Below are 20,946 nucleotides of genomic sequence, written 5' to 3'. Positions count from 1 at the left end.
TAATGCACCTTTATTTTTCGAAGGTGGAACATCAACAGAGGGGGAGTACTTTCATTCAAACCAGCTCCAACTGCACATTGAGTCCTAGAGGAAAATATGGTCTCTGCTGTGAGCTGGTGGCAAATTCTAGGATACAGCCAAAAGTAAGCATAGCCATCACATACTACCATACATTCCTATATTTGTAGTGATGTAATTCCTTCAGAGTATTCCTTTGTGATGTGCTACTACTGGTTTGTGGTGTTGGGTATGATGTGTGGTTTTTATGTGCATGTACCTGACACCATGAAGTTCCCACAGGATAACAAGTTCTAAGTGCTATATGGCCAGATACAGAAATTCTAGCTCTCTGTTGATGTCTATATTTGGCTAATATTCTTTTTCATTTTCTGTTTCAGAGTGGGCAGTTTGACTATGACTATAGCCCAAACTTCCACCCCACATTTCAGGTGTTTTTAGACGGCATGTCGGGGGCAGAGAACATCAGACTGAGTCTTTTAGACAGAGGAAGTAATGACCAAATAGTTTGGGATTGTCTAATTCCAACAGGTTAGATCAAATGCCAGTTGGTTATTAACCTGTAAACCCCCTCACCCCTACTCATTTAAACTGTATACAACACACTCTACACCCCTCACCCCCTACTTGTTTAAACTGTATACAACACACTGTACACCCCTCACCCCTACTCATTTAAACTGTATACAACATACTGTACACCCCTCACCCCCTACTTATTTAAACTGTATACAACACACTGTACACCCCTCACCCCTACTCATTTAAACTGTATTCAACACACTGTACACCCCTCACCCCTACTCATTTAAACTGTATACAACACACTGTACAACCCTCACCCCTACTCATTTAAACTGTATTCAAGACACTGTACACCCCTCACCCCTACTCATTTAAACTGTATACAACACACTGTACACCCCTCACCCCTACTCATTTAAACTGTATTCAACACACTGTACACCCCTCACCCCTACTCATTTAAACTGTATACAACACTGTATACCCCTCACCCCTACTCATTTAAACTGTATACAACACTGTACACCCCTCACCCCTACTCATTTAAACTGTATTCAACACACTGTAAACCCCCTCACCCCTACTCATTTAAACTGTATTCAACATACTGTACACCCCTCACCCCCTACTTATTTAAACTGTATACAACACACTGTACATCCCTCACCTCCTACTTATTTAAACTGTATACAACACACTGTACACCCCTCACCCTTACTCATTTAAACTGTATTCAAGACACTGTAAACCCCCTCACCCCTACTCATTTAAACTGTATTCAAGACACTGTACACCCCTCACCCCTACTCATTTAAACTGTATTCAACACACTGTACACCCCTCACCTCCTACTTATTTAAACCATATTCAACACACTGTACACCCCTCACCCCTACTCATTTAAACTGTATTCAACACACTGTAAACCCCCTCACCCCTACTCATTTAAACTGTATACAACATACTGTACACCCCTAACCCCCTACTTATTTAAACTGTATACAACACACTGTACACCCCTCACCTCCTACTTATTTAAACTGTATACAACACACTGTACACCGCTCACCCTTACTCATTTAAACTGTATACAACACACTGTACACCCCTCACCCCCTACTTATTTAAACTGTATACAACACACTGTACACCCCTCACCTCCTACTTATTTAAACTGTATACAACACACTGTACACCCCTCACCCCCTACTTATTTAAACTGTATACAACACACTGTACACCCCTCACCCCTACTAATTTCAAATGTATACAACACACTGTACACCCCTCACCCCCTACTTATTTAAACTGTATACAATACACTGTACACCCCTCACCCCCTACTTATTTAAACTGTATTCAACACACTGTACACCCCTCACCCCCTACTTATTTAAACTGTATTCAACACACTGTACACCCCTCACCCCCTACTCATTTAAACTGTATTCAACACACTGTACACCCCTCACACCCTACTTATTTAAACCAATTTCAACACACTGTACACCCCTCACCCCTACTCATTTAAACTGTATACAACACACTGTACACCCCTCACCTCCTACTTATTTAAACCATATTCAACACACTGTACACCCCTCACCCCTACTAATTTAAACTGTATTCAACACACTGTAAACCCCCTCACCCCTACTCATTTAAACTGTATACAACATACTGTACACCCCTCACCCCCTACTTATTTAAACTGTATACAACACACTGTACACCCCTCACCCCTACTCATTTAAACTGTATTCAACACACTGTACAACCCTCCTACTTATTTAAACTGTATACAACACACTGTACACCCCTCACCCCCTACTTATTTAAACTGTATACAACACACTGTACACCCCTCACCCCTACTCATTTAAACTGTATTCAACACACTGTACACCCCTCACCCCTACTCATTTAAACTGTATACAACACACTGTACACCCCTCACCCCTACTCATTTAAACTGTATTCAACACACTGTACACCCCTCACCCCTACTCATTTAAACTGTATACAACACTGTACACCCCTCACCCCTACTCATTTAAACTGTATACAACACTGTACACCACTCACCCCTACTCATTTAAACTGTATTGAACACACTGTAAACCCCCTCACCCCTACTCATTTAAACTGTATAAAACACTGTAACCCCTCACCCCCTACTCATTTAAACTGTATTCAACACACTGTAAACCCCTCTCACCCCTACTCATTTAAACTGTATACAACACTGTACACCCCTCACCCTACTCATTTAAACTGTATACAACACTGTACATCCCTCACCCCTACTCATTTAAACTGTATACAACACTGTACACCCCTCAACCCTACTCATTTAAACTGTATACAACACACTGTATTCCCCTCACCCCTACTAATTTAAACTGTATTCAACACACTGTATACCCCTTACCCCCTACTCATTTAAACTGTATTCAACACACTGTACACCCCTCACCCCTACTAATTTAAACTGTATACAACACTGTACACCCCTCACCCCGTACTCATTTAAACTGTATACAACACTGTACACACCTCACACCCTACTTATTTAAACTGAATACAACACACTGTACACCCCTCACCCCTACTAATTTAAACTGTATACAACACACTGTACACCCCTCACCCCTACTCATTTAAACTGCATTCAACACACTGTACACCCCTCACCCCTACTCATTTAAACTGTGTACAACACTGTACACCCCTCACCCCTACTCATTTAAACTGTATACAACACTGTACACCCCTCACCCCTACTCATTTAAACTGTATTCAACACACTGTATACCCCCTCACTCCTACTCATTTAAACTGTATACAACACTGTACACCCCTCACCCCCTACTAATTTAAACTGTATTCAACACACTGTACACCCCTCACCCCTACTAATTTAAACTGTATACAACACTGTACACCCCTCACCCCTACTTATTTAAACTGTATACAACACACTGTACACCCCTCACCCCCTATTTATTTAAACTGTAAACAACACACTGTACACCCCTCACCCTTACTCATTTAAACTGTATTCAACACACTGTACACCCCATCACCCCTACTCATTTAAACCGTATTCAACACACAGTACACCCCTCACCCCTACTCATTTAAACTGTATTCAACACACTGTACACCCCTCACCCCTACTCATTTAAACTGTATACAACACACTGTACACCCCTCACACCTACTCATTTAAACTGTATACAACACACTGTACACCCCTCACCCCTACTCATTTAAACTGTACACAACACACTGTACACCCCTCACACCTACTCATTTAAACTGTATTCAACACACTGTACACCCCTCACCCCTACTCATTTAAGCTGTATACAACACTGTACACCCCTCACCCCTACGCATTTAAACTGTATACAACACTGTACATCCCTCACCCCTACTCATTTAAACTGTATACAACACACTGTACACCCCTCACCCCTACTCATTTAAACTGTATACAACACTGTCCACCCCTCACCCCTACTCATTTAAACAGTATACAACACTGTACACCCCTCACCCCCTACTCATTTAAACTGTTTTCAACACACTGTATACCCCTTACCCCCTACTAATTTAAACTGTATTCAACACACTGTACACCCCTAACCCCTACTAATTTAAACTGTATACAACACTGTACACCCCACACCCCCTACTTATTTAAACTGTATTCAACACACTGTACACCCCTCACCCCTACTCATTTAAACTGTATTCAACACACTGTCACCCCTCACCCCTACTCATTTAAACTGTATACAACACTGTACACCCCTCACCCTACTCATTTAAACTGTATACAACACTGTACATCCCTCACCCCTACTCATTTAAACTGTATACAACACTGTACACCCCTCAACCCTACTCATTTAAACTGTATACAACACACTGTATTCCCCTCACCCCTACTAATTTAAACTGTATTCAACACACTGTATACCCCTTACCCCCTACTCATTTAAACTGTATTCAACACACTGTACACCCCTCACCCCTACTAATTTAAACTGTATACAACACTGTACACCCCTCACCCCGTACTCATTTAAACTGTATACAACACTGTACACACCTCACACCCTACTTATTTAAACTGAATACAACACACTGTACACCCCTCACCCCTACTAATTTAAACTGTATACAACACACTGTACACCCCTCACCCCTACTCATTTAAACTGCATTCAACACACTGTACACCCCTCACCCCTACTCATTTAAACTGTGTACAACACTGTACACCCCTCACCCCTACTCATTTAAACTGTATACAACACTGTACACCCCTCACCCCTACTCATTTAAACTGTATTCAACACACTGTATACCCCCTCACTCCTACTCATTTAAACTGTATACAACACTGTACACCCCTCACCCCCTACTAATTTAAACTGTATTCAACACACTGTACACCCCTCACCCCTACTAATTTAAACTGTATACAACACTGTACACCCCTCACCCCTACTTATTTAAACTGTATACAACACACTGTACACCCCTCACCCCCTATTTATTTAAACTGTAAACAACACACTGTACACCCCTCACCCTTACTCATTTAAACTGTATTCAACACACTGTACACCCCATCACCCCTACTCATTTAAAACCGTATTCAACACACAGTACACCCCTCACCCCTACTCATTTAAACTGTATTCAACACACTGTACACCCCTCACCCCTACTCATTTAAACTGTATACAACACACTGTACACCCCTCACACCTACTCATTTAAACTGTATACAACACACTGTACACCCCTCACACCTACTCATTTAAACTGTATACAACACACTGTACACCCCTCACCCCTACTCATTTAAACTGTACACAACACACTGTACACCCCTCACACCTACTCATTTAAACTGTATTCAACACACTGTACACCCCTCACCCCTACGCATTTAAACTGTATACAACACTGTACATCCCTCACCCCTACTCATTTAAACTGTATACAACACACTGTACACCCCTCACCCCTACTCATTTAAACTGTATACAACACTGTCCACCCCTCACCCCTACTCATTTAAACAGTATACAACACTGTACACCCCTCACCCCCTACTCATTTAAACTGTTTTCAACACACTGTATACCCCTTACCCCCTACTAATTTAAACTGTATTCAACACACTGTACACCCCTAACCCCTACTAATTTAAACTGTATACAACACTGTACACCCCACACCCCCTACTTATTTAAACTGTATTCAACACACTGTACACCCCTCACCCCTACTCATTTAAACTGTATTCAACACACTGTCACCCCTCACCCCTACTCATTTAAACTGTATACAACACACTGTACACCCCTCACCCCTACTTATTTTAACTGTATTCAACACACTGTACACCCCTCACCTCCTACTTATTTAAACTGTATTCAACACACTGTATACCCCTCACCCCCTACTTATTTAAATTGTATTCAACACACTGTACACCCCTCACCCCTACTAATTTAAACTCTATACAAAACTGTACACCCCTCACCCCCTACTTATTTAAACTGTATACAACACACTGTACACCCCATTACCCCTACTCATTTAAACCGTATTCAACACACAGTACACCCCTCACCCCTATTCATTTAAACTGTATTCAACACACTGTACACCCCTCACCCCTACTCATTTAAACTGTATACAACACACTGTACACCCCTCACACCTACTAATTTAAACTGTTTTCAACACACTGTACACCCCTCACCCCTACTCATTTAAACTGTATACAACACACTGTACACCCCTCACCCCTACTCATTTAAACTGTATACAACACTGTACACCTGTCACCCCTACTCATTTAAACTGTATACAACACTGTACACCCCTCACCCCTACTCATTTAAACTGTATTCAGCACACTGTAAACCCCCTCACCCCTACTCATTTAAACTGTATACAACACTGTACACCCCTCACCCCCTACTCATTTAAACTGTATTCAACACACTGTAAACCCCCTCACCCCTACTCATTTAAACTGTATTCAACACTGTACACCCCTCACCCTACTCATTTAAACTGTATACAACACTGTACATCCCTCACCCCTACTCATTTAAACTGTATACAACACTGTACACCCCTCACCCCTACTCATTTAAACTGTACACAACACACTGTACACACCTCACCCCTACTCATTTAAACTGTATACAACACTGTCCACCCCTCACCCCTACTCATTTAAACTGTATACAACACTGTACTCCACTCACCCCCTAATCATTTATACTGTATTCAACACACTGTAAACCCCCTCACCCCTACTAATTTAAACTGTATTCAACACACTGTATACCCCTTACCCCCTACTAATTTAAACTGTATTCAACACACTGTACACCCCTAACCCCTACTAATTTAAACTGTATACAACACTGTACATCCCACACCCCCTACTTATTTAAACTGTATTCAACACACTGTACACCCCTCACCCCTACTCATTTAAACTGTATTCAACACACTGTCACCCCTCACCCCTACTCATTTAAACTGTATTCAACACACTGTACACCCCTCACCTCCTACTTATTTAAACTGTATTCAACACACTGTATACCCCTCACCCCCTACTTATTTAAATTGTATTCAACACACTGTACACCCCTCACCCCTACTCATTTAAACTCTATACAAAACTGTACACCCCTCACCCCCTACTTATTTAAACTGTATACAACACACTGTACACCCCATCACCCCTACTCATTTAAACCGTATTCAACACACAGTACACCCCTCACCCCTATTCATTTAAACTGTATTCAACACACTGTACACCCCTCACCCCTACTAATTTAAACTGTATACAACACTGTACACCCCTCACCCCCTACTTATTTAAACTGTATACAACACACTGTACACCCCTCACACCCTACTTATTTAAACTGTATACAACACACTGTACACCCCTCACCCGCTACTTATTTAAACTGTATACAACACACTGTACACCCCTCACCCTTACTCATTTAAACTGTATTCAACACATTGTACACCCCATCACCCCTACTCATTTAAACCGTATTCAACACACAGTACACCCCTCACCCCTACTTATTTAAACTGTATACAACACACTCTACACCCCTCACCCCTACTCATTTAAACTGTATTCAACACACTGTACACCCCATCGCCCCTTACTTACTTAAACTGTATTCAACACACTGTATACCCCTCACCCCCTACTTATTTAAACGGTATTCAACACACTGTACACCCTCACCCCTACTCATTTAAACTGTATTCAACACACTGTACACCCCTCACCCCTACTCATTTAAACTGTATACAACACACTGTACACCCCTCACCCCTACTTATTTAAACTGTATTTAACACACTGTAACCCCTCACCCCTACTCATTTAAACTGTGTTCAACACACTGTACACCCCTCACCCCTACTTATTTAAACTGTATTCAACACACTGTACACCCCTCACCTCCTACTTATTTAAACTGTATTCAACACAATGTATACCCCTCACCCCTACTTTTTTAAACTGTATTCAAAACACTTTACACGCCTCACCCCTACTAATTTAAACTGTATACAACACTGTACACCCCTCACCCCCTACTTATTTAAACTGTATTCAACACACTGTATACCCCTCACCCCCTACTTATTTAAACGGTATTCAACACACTGTACACCCCTCACCCCTACTCATTTAAACTGTATTCAACACACTGTATACCCCTCACCCCTACTCATTTAAACTGTATTCAACACACTGTACACCCCTCACCTCCTACTTATTTAAACTGTATTCAACACAATGTATACCCCTCAAACCCTACTTATTTAAACTGAATACAACAAACTGTACACCCCATCACCCCTACTCATTTAAACCGTATTCAACACACAGTACACCCCTCACCCCTACTCATTTAAACTGTATTCAACACACTGTACACCCCTCACCCCTACTCATTTAAACTGTATTCAACACACTGTACACCCCTCACCCCTACTCATTTAAACTGTATACAACACATTGTACAACCCTCACACCTACTAATTTAAACTGTATTCAACACACTGTACACCCCTCACCCCTACTCATTTAAACTGTATACAACACACTGTACACCCCTCACCCCTACTCATTTAAACTGTATTCAACACATTGTACACCCCTCACCCCTACTCATTTAAACTGTATACAACACTGTACACCCCTCACCCCTACTCATTTAAACTGTATACAACACTGTACACCCCTCACCCCTACTCATTTAAACTGTATTCAACACACTGTAAACCCCCTCACCCCTACTCATTTAAACTGTATACAACACTGTACACCCCTCACCCCCTACTCATTTAAACTGTATTCAACACACTGTACACCCCATCACCCCCTACTTATTTAAACTGTATTCAACACACTGTATACCCCTCACCCCCTACTTATTTAAACGATATTCAACACACTGTACACCCCTCACCGCCTATTTCTTTAAACTGTATTCAACACACTGTACACCCCTCACCCCTACTCATTTAAACTGTATACAACACTGTACACCCCTCACCCCCTACTCATTTAAACTGTTTTCAACACACTGTAAACCCCCTCACCCCTACTCATTTAAACTGTATTCAACACTGTACACCCCTCACCCTACTCATTTAAACTGTATACAACACTGTACATCCCTCACCCCTACTCATTTAAACTGTATACAACACTGTACACCCCTCACCCCTACTCATTTAAACTGTACACAACACACTGTACACACCTCACCCCTACTCATTTAAACTGTATACAACACTGTCCACCCCTCACCCCTACTCATTTAAAATGTATACAACACTGTACTCCACTCACCCCCTAATCATTTAAACTGTATTCAACACACTGTAAACCCCCTCACCCCTACTAATTTCAACTGTATTCAACACACTGTATTCCCCTTACCCTCTACTCATTTAAACTGTATTCAACACACTGTACACCCCTCACCCCTACTAATTTAAACTGTATACAACACTGTACACCCCTCCGTATACAACACTGTACACCCCTCCCCCATTACTCATTTAAACTGGTATACGACACTGTACACCCTCACCCCCTACTCATTTAAACTGTATACAACACTGTACACCCCTCATCCCTACTCATTTAAACTGTATACAACACACCGTACACCCCTCACCACTACTTATTTAATCTGTATTCAACACACTGTAAACCCCTCACCCCCTACTTATTTAAACTGTATACAACACACTGTACACCCCTAAACCCTACTCATTTAAACTGTATTCAACACACTGTACACCCCCTACTCATTTAAACTGTGTTCAACACACTGTACACCCCTCACACCCTACTTATTTAAACTGTATTCAACACACTGTACACCCCTCACCCCTACTAATTTAAACTGTATACAACACTGTACACCCCCCACCCCCTACTTATTTAAACTGTATACAACACACTGTACACCCCTCACACCCTACTTATTTAAACTGAATACAACACACTGTACACCCCTCACCCCCTACTTATTTAACCTGTATACAACACACTGTACACCCCTCACCCTTACTCATTTAAACTGTATTCAACACAATGTACACCCCTCACCCCTACTCATTTAAACTGTATTCAAAACACTGTACACCCTTCACCCCTACTCATTTAAACTGTATACAACACACTGTACACCCCTCACCACTACTTATTTAATCTGTATTCAACACACTGTACACCCCTCACCCCCTACTTATTTAAACTGTATACAACACTGTACACCCATCACCCCTACTCATTTAAACTGTATTCAACACACTGTACACCCCCTACTTATTTAAACTCTGTTCAACACACTGTACACCCCTCACCCCCTACTTATTTAAACTGTATACAACACACTGTACACCCCCTACTCATTTAAATGTGTTCAACACACTGTACACCCCTCACACCCTACTTATTTAAACCGTATTCAACACACTGTACACCCCTCACCCCTACTCATTTAAACTGTATTCAACAAACTGTACACCCCTCACACCCTACTTATTTAAACTGAATACAACACACTGTACACCCCTCACCCCCTACTTATTTAAACTGTATACAACACACTGTACACCCCTCACCCTTACTCATTTAAACTGTAATCAACACACTGTACACCCCATCACCCCTACTCATTTTAACCGTATTCAACACACAGTACACCCCTCACCCCCTACTTATTTAAACCGTATTCAACACACTGTACACCCCTCACCCCCTACTTATTTAAACTGTATTCAACACACTGTACACCCCTCACCCCTATTCATTTAAACTGTATTCAACACACTGTACACCCCTCACCCCTACTAATTTTAACTGTATACAACACACTGTACACCCCACACCCCTACTTATTTAAACTGTATTCAACACACTGTTCACCCCTCACCTCCTACTTATTTAAACTGTATTCAACACACTGTACACCCCTCACCCACTACTTATTTAAACTGTATACAACACACTGTACACCCCTCACCCCCTACTTATTTAAACTGTATACAACACACTGTACACCCCTCACCCCTACTCATTTCAAATGTATACAACACACTGTACACCCCTCACCCCCTACTCATTTAAACTGAATACAACACACTGTACACCCCTCACCCCTACTCATTTAAACTGTATACAACACTACACCCCTCACCCCTACTCATTTAAACTGTATTCAACACACTGTAAACCCCCTCACCCCTACTCATTTAAACTGTATACAACACTGTACACCCCTCACCGTACTCATTTAAGCTGTATACAACACTGTACATCCCTCACCCCTACTCATTTAAACTGTATACAACACTGTACACCCCTCACCCCTACTCATTTAAACTGTATACAACACACTGTACACCCCTCACCCCTACTCATTTAAACTGTATACAACACTGTACACCCCTCACCCCTACTCATTTAAACTGTATACAACACTGTACACCCCTCACCCCCTACTCATTTAAACTGTATTCAACACACTGTACACCCCTCACCCCCTACTTATTTAAACTGTATACAACACACTGTACACCCCTCACCCCTACTCATTTCAAATGTATACAACACACTGTACACCCCTCACCCCCTACTCATTTAAACTGAATACAACACACTGTACACCCCTCACCCCTACTCATTTATGCTGTATACAACACACTGTACACCCCTCACCCCTACTCATTTAAACTGTATACAACACTGTCCACCCCTCACCCCTACTCATTTAAACTGTATACAACACTGTACACCCCTCACCCCCTACTCATTTAAACTGTATTCAACACACTGTACACCCCTCACCCCCTACTTATTTAAACTGTATACAACACACTGTACACCCCTCACCCTTACTCATTTAAACTGTATTCAACACACTGTACACCCCATCACCCCTACTCATTTAAACCGTATTCAACACACAGTACACCCCTCACCCCTACTTATTTAAACTGTATACAACACACTGTACACCCCTCACCCCTACTCATTTAAACTGTATTCAACACACTGTACACCCCATCACCCCTACTTATTTAAACTGTATTCAACACACTGTATACCCCTCACCCCCTACTTATTTAAACTGTATTCAACACACTGTACACCACTCACCCCTACTCATTTAAACTGTATACAACACACTGTACACCCCTCACCCCTACTTATTTAAACTGTATTTAACACACTGTACACCCCTCACCCCTACTCATTTAAACTGTATTCAACACACTGTACACCCCTCACCCCTACTTATTTAAACTGTATTCAACACACTGTACACCCTTCACCCCTACTCATTTAAACCGTATTCAACACACAGTACACCCCTCACCCCTACTCATTTAAACTGTATTCAACACACTGTACACCCTTCACCCCTACTCATTTAAACTGTATACAACACACTGTACACCCCTCACACCTATTCATTTAAACTGTATTCAACACTGTAAACCCCTCACCCCTACTAATTTTAACTGTATACAACACACTGTACACCCCACACCCCTACTTATTTAAACTGTATTCAACACACTGTTCACCCCTCACCTCCTACTTATTTAAACTGTATTCAACACACTGTACACCCCTCACCCACTACTTATTTAAACTGTATACAACACACTGTACACCCCTCACCCCCTACTTATTTAAACTGTATACAACACACTGTACACCTCTCACCCCTACTCATTTCAAATGTATACAACACACTGTACACCCCTCACCCCCTACTCATTTAAACTGAATACAACACACTGTACACCCCTCACCCCTACTCATTTCAAATGTATACAACACACTGTACACCCCTCACCCCCTACTCATTTAAACTGAATACAACACACTGTACACCCCTCACCCCTACTCATTTATGCTGTATACAACACACTGTACACCCCTCACCCCTACTCATTTAAACTGTATACAACACTGTCCACCCCTCACCCCTACTCATTTAAACTGTATACAACACTGTACACCCCTCACCCCCTACTCATTTAAACTGTATTCAACACACTGTACACCCCATCACCCCTACTCATTTACACCGTATTCAACACACAGTACACCCCTCACCCCTACTTATTTAAACTGTATACAACACACTGTACACCCCTCACCCCTACTCATTTAAACTGTATTCAACACACTGTACACCCCATCACCCCCTACTTATTTAAATTGTATTCAACACACTGTATACCCCTCACCCCCTACTTATTTAAACTGTATTCAACACACTGTACACCCCTCACCCCTACTCATTTAAACTGTATACAACACACTGTACACCCCTCACCCCTACTTATTTAAACTGTATTTAACACACTGTACACCCCTCACCCCTACTCATTTAAACTGTATTCAACACACTGTACACCCCTCACCCCTACTTATTTAAACTGTATTCAACACACTGTACACCCCTCACCTCCTACTTACTTAAACTGTATTCAACACACTGTATACCCCTCACCCCCTACTTATTTAAACTGTATTCAAAACACTGTACACGCCTCACCCCTACTAATTTAAACTGTATACAACACTGTACACCCCTCACCCCCTACTTATTTAAACTGTATACAACACACTGTACACCCTCACACCCTACTTATTTAAACTGAATACAACACACTGTACACCCCTCACCCCCTACTTATTTAAACTGTATACAACACACTGTACACCCCATCACCCCTACTCATTTAAACCGTATTCAACACACAGTACACCCCTCACCCCTACTCATTTAAACTGTATTCAACAAACTGTACACCCTTCACCCCTACTCATTTAAACTGTATACAACACACTGTACACCCCTCACACCTACTCATTTAAACTGTATTCAACACACTGTACACCCCTCACCCCTACTCATTTACACTGTATTCAACACATTGTACACCCCTCACCCCTACTCATTTAAACTGTATACAACACTGTACACCCCACACCCCTACTCATTTACACTGTATACAACACTGTACACCCCTCACCCCTACTCATTTAATCTGTATTCAACACACTGTAAACCCCCTCACCCCTACTCATTTAAACTGTATACAACACTACACCCCTCAGCCCTACTCATTTAAACTGTATTCAACACACTGTAAACCCCCTCACCCCTACTCATTTAAACTGTATACAACACTGTACACCCCTCATCCTACTCATTTAAACTGTATACAACACTGTACATCCCTAACCCCTACTCATTTAAACTGTATACAACACTGTACACCCCTCACCCCTACTCATTTAAACTGTATACAACACACTGTACACCCCTCACCCCCTACTTATTTAAACTGTATACAACACACTGTACACCCCTCACACCCTACTTATTTAAACTGAATACAACACACTGTACACCCCTCACCCCCTATTTATTTATACTGTATACAACACACTGTACACCCCTCACCCTTACTCATTTAAACTGTATTCAACACACTGTACACCCCATCACCCCTACTCATTTAAACCTTATTCAACACACAGTACACCCCTCACCCCTACTTATTTAACCTGTATACAACACACTGTACACCCCTCACCCCTACTCATTTAAACTGTATTCAAAACACTGTACACCCTTCACCCCTACTCATTTAAACTGTATACAACACACTGTACACCCCTCACCACTACTTATTTAATCTGTATTCAACACACTGTACACCCCTCACCCCTACTTATTTAAACTGTATACAACACACTGTACACCCCTCACCCCCTACTTATTTAAACTGTATACAACACACTGTACACCCCTCACCCCTACTCATTTAATCTGTATTCAACACACTGTAAACCCCCTCACCCCTACTCATTTAAACTGTATACAACACTACACCCCTCACCCCTACTCATTTAAACTGTATTCAACACACTGTAAACCCCCTCACCCCTACTCATTTAAACTGTATACAACACTGTACACCCCTCACCCTACTCATTTAAACTGTATACAACACTGTACATCCCTAACCCCTACTCATTTAAAATGTATACAACACTGTACACCCCTCACCCTACTCATTTAAACAGTATACAACACACTGTACACCCCTCACCCCTACTCATTTAAACTGTATACAACACTGTACACCCCTCACCCCTACTCATTTAAACTGCATACAACACTGTACACCCCTCACCCCCTACTCATTTAAACTGCATTCAACACTGTAAACCCCCTCACCCCTACTCATTTAAACTGTATTCAACACACTGTATACCCCTTACCCCCTACTCATTTAAACTGTATTCAACACACTGTACACCCCTCACCCCTACTAATTTAAACTGTATACAACACTGTACACCCCTCACCCCCTACTCATTTAAACTGTATACAACACTGTACCCCCCTCACCCCTACTCATTTAAACTGTATACAACACACTGTACACCCCTCACCACTACTTATTTAATCTGTATTCAACACACTGTACACCCCTCACCCCCTACTTATTTAAACTGTATACAACACACTGTACACCCCTCACCCCTACTTATTTCAACTGTATACAACACACTGTACACCCCTCACCCCTACTCATTTAAACTGTATTCAACACACTGTACAACCCCTACTCATTTAAACTGTGTTCAACACACTGTACACCCCTCACCCCCTACTTATTTAAACTGTATACAACACACTGTACACCCCTCACCCCTACTCATTTAAACTGTATACAACACACTGTACACCCCCTACTCATTTAAACTGTGTTCAACACAATGTACACCCCTCACACCCTACTTATTTCAACCGTATTCAACACACTGTACACCCCTCACCCCTACTAATTTAAACTGTATACAACACTGTACACCCCTCACCCCTACTCATTTAAACTGTATACAACACTGTACACCCCTCACCCCTACTCATTTAAACTGTATACAACACACTGTACACCCCTCACCCCCTACTTATTTAAACTGTATACAACACACTGTACACCCCTCACACCCTACTTATTTAAACTGAATACAACACACTGTACACCCCTCACCCCCTATTTATTTATACTGTATACAACACACTGTACACCCCTCACCCTTACTCATTTAAACTGTATTCAACACACTGTACACCCCATCACCCCTACTCATTTAAACCTTATTCAACACACAGTACACCCCTCACCCCTACTTATTTAACCTGTATACAACACACTGTACACCCCTCACCCCTACTCATTTAAACTGTATTTAAAACACTGTACACCCTTCACCCCTACTCATTTAAACTGTATACAACACACTGTACACCCCTCACCACTACTTATTTAATCTGTATTCAACACACTGTACACCCCTCACCCCTACTTATTTAAACTGTATACAACACACTGTACACCCCTCACCCCCTACTTATTTAAACTGTATACAACACACTGTACACCCCTCACCCCTACTCATTTAATCTGTATTCAACACACTGTAAACCCCCTCACCCCTACTCATTTAAACTGTATACAACACTACACCCCTCACCCCTACTCATTTAAACTGTATTCAACACACTGTAAACCCCCTCACCCCTACTCATTTAAACTGTATACAACACTGTACACCCCTCACCCTACTCATTTAAACTGTATACAACACTGTACATCCCTAACCCCTACTCATTTAAAATGTATACAACACTGTACACCCCTCACCCTACTCATTTAAACAGTATACAACACACTGTACACCCCTCACCCCTACTCATTTAAACTGTATTCAACACACTGTACACCCCTCACCCCCTACTTATTTATACTGTATACAACACACTGTACACCCCTCACCCTTACTCATTTAAACTGTATTCAACACACTGTACACCCCATCACCCCTACTCATTTAAACCTTATTCAACACACAGTACACCCCTCACCCCTACTTATTTAACCTGTATACAACACACTGTACACCCCTCACCCCTACTCATTTAAACTGTATTCAAAACACTGTACACCCTTCACCCCTACTCATTTAAACTGTATACAACACACTGTACACCCCTCACCACTACTTATTTAATCTGTATTCAACACACTGTACACCCCTCACCCCTACTTATTTAAACTGTATACAACACACTGTACACCCCTCACCCCCTACTTATTTAAACTGTATACAACACACTGTACACCCCTCACCCCTACTCATTTAATCTGTATTCAACACACTGTAAACCCCCTCACCCCTACTCATTTAAACTGTATACAACACTACACCCCTCACCCCTACTCATTTAAACTGTACTCAACACACTGTAAACCCCCTCACCCCTACTCATTTAAACTGTATACAACAATGTACACCCCTCACCCTACTCATTTAAACTGTATACAACACTGTACATCCCTAACCCCTACTCATTTAAACTGTATACAACACTGTACACCCCTCACCCCTACTCATTTAAACTGTATACAACACACTGTACACCCCTCACCCCTACTCATTTAAACTGTATACAACACTGTACACACCTCACCCCTACTCATTTAAACTGTATACAACACTGTACACCCCTCACCCCCTACTCATTTAAACTGCATTCAACACTGTAAACCCCCTCACCCCTACTCATTTAAACTGTATTCAACACACTGTATACCCCTTACCCCCTACTCATTTAAACTGTATTCAACACACTGTACACCCCTCACCCCTACTAATTTAAACTGTATACAACACTGTACACCCCTCACCCCCTACTCATTTAAACTGTATACAACACTGTACCCTCCTCACCCCTACTAATTTAAACTGTATACAACACACTGTACACCCCTCACCACTACTTATTTAATCTGTATTCAACACACTGTACACCCCTCACCCCCTACTTATTTAAACTGTATACAACACACTGTACACCCCTCACCCCTACTTATTTCAACTGTATACAACACACTGTACACCCCTCACCCCTACTCATTTAAACTGTATTCAACACACTGTACACCCCCTACTCATTTAAACTGTGTTCAACACACTGTACACCCCTCACCCCCTACTTATTTAAACTGTATACAACACACTGTACACCCCTCACCCCTACTCATTTAAACTGTATACAACACACTGTACACCCCCTACTCATTTAAACTGTGTTCAACACAATGTACACCCCTCACCCCCTACTTATTTAAACTGTATTCAATACACTGTACACCCCTCACCCCTACTCATTTCAAATTTATACAACACACTGTACACCCCTCACCCCCTACTCATTTAAACTGTATACAACACACTGTAAACCCTCACCCCCTACTTATTTAAACTGTATACAACACACTGTACACCCCTCACCCCTACTCATTTAAACTGTATACAACACACTGTACACCCCTCACCCCCTACTTATTTAAACTGTATACAACACACTGTACACCCCTCACCCACTACTTATTTAAACTGTTTTCAACACACAGGATAAAATAAATGTGATTCGATTTTCTTCAGATTTGGAAGCACCTCAAGTCAATCCAATCAACCCTAATCCAGGTAGGGTTTTGTTTTCTCTTTCGCATTGTCTATGGCTATCCCTCTGATATGGAATGTGTTTGAGTGACACGCAGAAGGAATCAATCATTGTTTTGTTAACTTTTATTGTAGGTCTTGTAAGAACAGCATCAAGTGATGTATATATAAGTTTTGTATATACTGTATATATTTACACTTTGGACTCTGACATTGTTCTTCCTAATTTTTCTTAATTCCATTATTTTACTTTTTAGATGTGTGTATTGTTGTGTAGCTTTTAGATTTTACTGCACTGTTGGAGCTATGAACAAAAGCATTTCTCTACACCCGCAATTACATCTGCTAAATATGTGTATTCAACCAATACAATTTCACTTGATATGTTAAAAGAAACACATTGAGACAAATATGTTTTGTTGTATTTAGTGGCTTGTTATGTAGAACACAGTTGTTCTTGAGGGTTTTAGTTAATTATGGCTCTAATAATATGACCTAGTTGTGTATGCATTTTCTGACATGAATCTCAGGTGCTGAGGCTGAACTGAACCAGCTCTCGGGTGAAGCATTTGTGGATAAGCATATGGCTGATCTCATTCAGAGGGTCACGATGGTGCCGTCTGTAGCAGATGACCTGGTAACTAAGAACATGATCCAACAGGAAATGTACTCAAAAATCATCAATGCTTCAACCAGTCAGGAGCAAATGAGACTGGTTTTTTATGCTGCACGAACAGGAGGAACAAGAGTGAAATCTGCCTTGTACAATTCTCTCCAAATCTATGAACCTCATCTTGTCCAGGACCTGTGTAAGATCGAACTCCTCTGAGCCCCTGTAGCTCATTTTTTTTATTTTTCCGAAAGGTTGCAAGATCAAATCCCCGAGCTGACAATGTACAAATCTGTCGTTCTGCCCCTGAACAAGGCAGTTAACCCACTGTTCCTAGGCCGTCATTGAAAATAAGAATTTGTTATTAACTGACTTGCCTAGTTAAATAAAGGTAAAAGAACAGGCGCTGGTGTGCCTTCTTGATAAATGCACAACCGTTCACACAAGGAGTGGAATGTTATCACAAACACGGCAGATTTCTTCAGCCTAGTAGTGTGTCCAACAATAATTTGTAACCATGTTCATTTTTAAATGTCTTGTGTCTTCGTCGTTAGATTGGGTGGTACATTTTCTCATTTACTTACATTAATGTGGTGATTAAAAATTACTCTTTTAATGTTGAAATCTTGACTTTTAATACCATCCAGTTTCTACAAATGCATTGAACTATAATGGTGTATGTTATTAATAGTCCGGTTTGTATGTTTCTGACTGGCTACTCTTGTTCTCTGGTGCTAATCACCATGTGTAGTTCTGTCCTTGAGCTGTTCTTGTCTATTGATGCTCTGTATTATGTCATGTTTTGTGTGGACCCCAGGAAGAGTAGCTGCTGCTTTTGCAACAGCTAATGGGGATCCTAATAAAATACCAAATAGAGGGAAAATTAAATCCTTGAGGAAAAACTTTAACCTTGGGATGGTCCAATTGTTGCTGTTTACCAAAGTCTCCATTCTATTTCTCTGAAATGTTGCCTTACTCTACTTTTCGATAGCAAGCCCGTATTGAAATTGTGTAGTCAGAACATTATATGCAATTTTGGGTGTTGTCAATTATTTTTCAGTTTAGTGAATTGGTCTGAATTTTCATATCTTATCACAAAGTCCTTTATTACACATATATTTGATAAGTATGTCTGCTTTTGAATGGATGCATATTCCTTGAGCTACTACAGTTATTAAATTGTTTATTTTTATTGTAGTTTACCAATCATATGCTGATGGTTTATTTTCATTAATTCAAGGGATTGATGTGTCTATTGTTTTATGTTTGACTTTTTAAACCTGTTGTGTAATATTATTGGTTAATTGTTTTATACGTGTTTTTATGCAGAAATATGATATCAGGGTATGTTTCTTTTCAATTGACTATTTAACCAAAATGTGTTAATGTGATGTTGTTTTAACCTACCATAGGTTATATTTTTTTCATATAATTTTCTATTTTGTGTATTGTTGAGTATTGTTAAATGATTAAATGATGTCCATTGTTCGGAAAGGGGAAGTTTGAAAATCATGTCCTCTTATGGGTTTATTTCTCAATAAATAATGACTATAAATTGTTATGGTGTGGTAATTCCATTCACATGAAAACAACATGGTGTGGTGTTTGGGGGTTAATG

At 40.9% G+C, this 20,946-nt stretch overlaps 1 protein-coding gene across 1 annotated transcript in view; it reads left to right on the top strand.

Moving 5' to 3' along the window:
* The window catches only part of LOC115171761 (nuclear GTPase SLIP-GC-like), a 51,593-nt gene extending 32,005 nt beyond the window's left edge, over nt 1-19,588 (top strand). Inside the window, exons 23-26 of the mRNA XM_029728888.1 lie at nt 24-143; nt 399-549; nt 18,701-18,742; nt 19,249-19,588. Of these exons, the coding sequence (XP_029584748.1) occupies nt 24-143; nt 399-549; nt 18,701-18,742; nt 19,249-19,547 (612 nt within the window). The 3' untranslated portion in view covers nt 19,548-19,588. The remainder of the gene's footprint in view (nt 1-23; nt 144-398; nt 550-18,700; nt 18,743-19,248) is intronic.
* Nucleotides 19,589-20,946: the final 1,358 nt, after the last annotated feature.

Source organism: Salmo trutta, chromosome 32 (assembly GCF_901001165.1).
Source record: "Salmo trutta chromosome 32, fSalTru1.1, whole genome shotgun sequence".
In the NCBI taxonomy this organism is placed as follows: domain Eukaryota; kingdom Metazoa; phylum Chordata; class Actinopteri; order Salmoniformes; family Salmonidae; genus Salmo; species Salmo trutta.
This window is presented reverse-complemented; position numbering and strand designations above follow the sequence as displayed.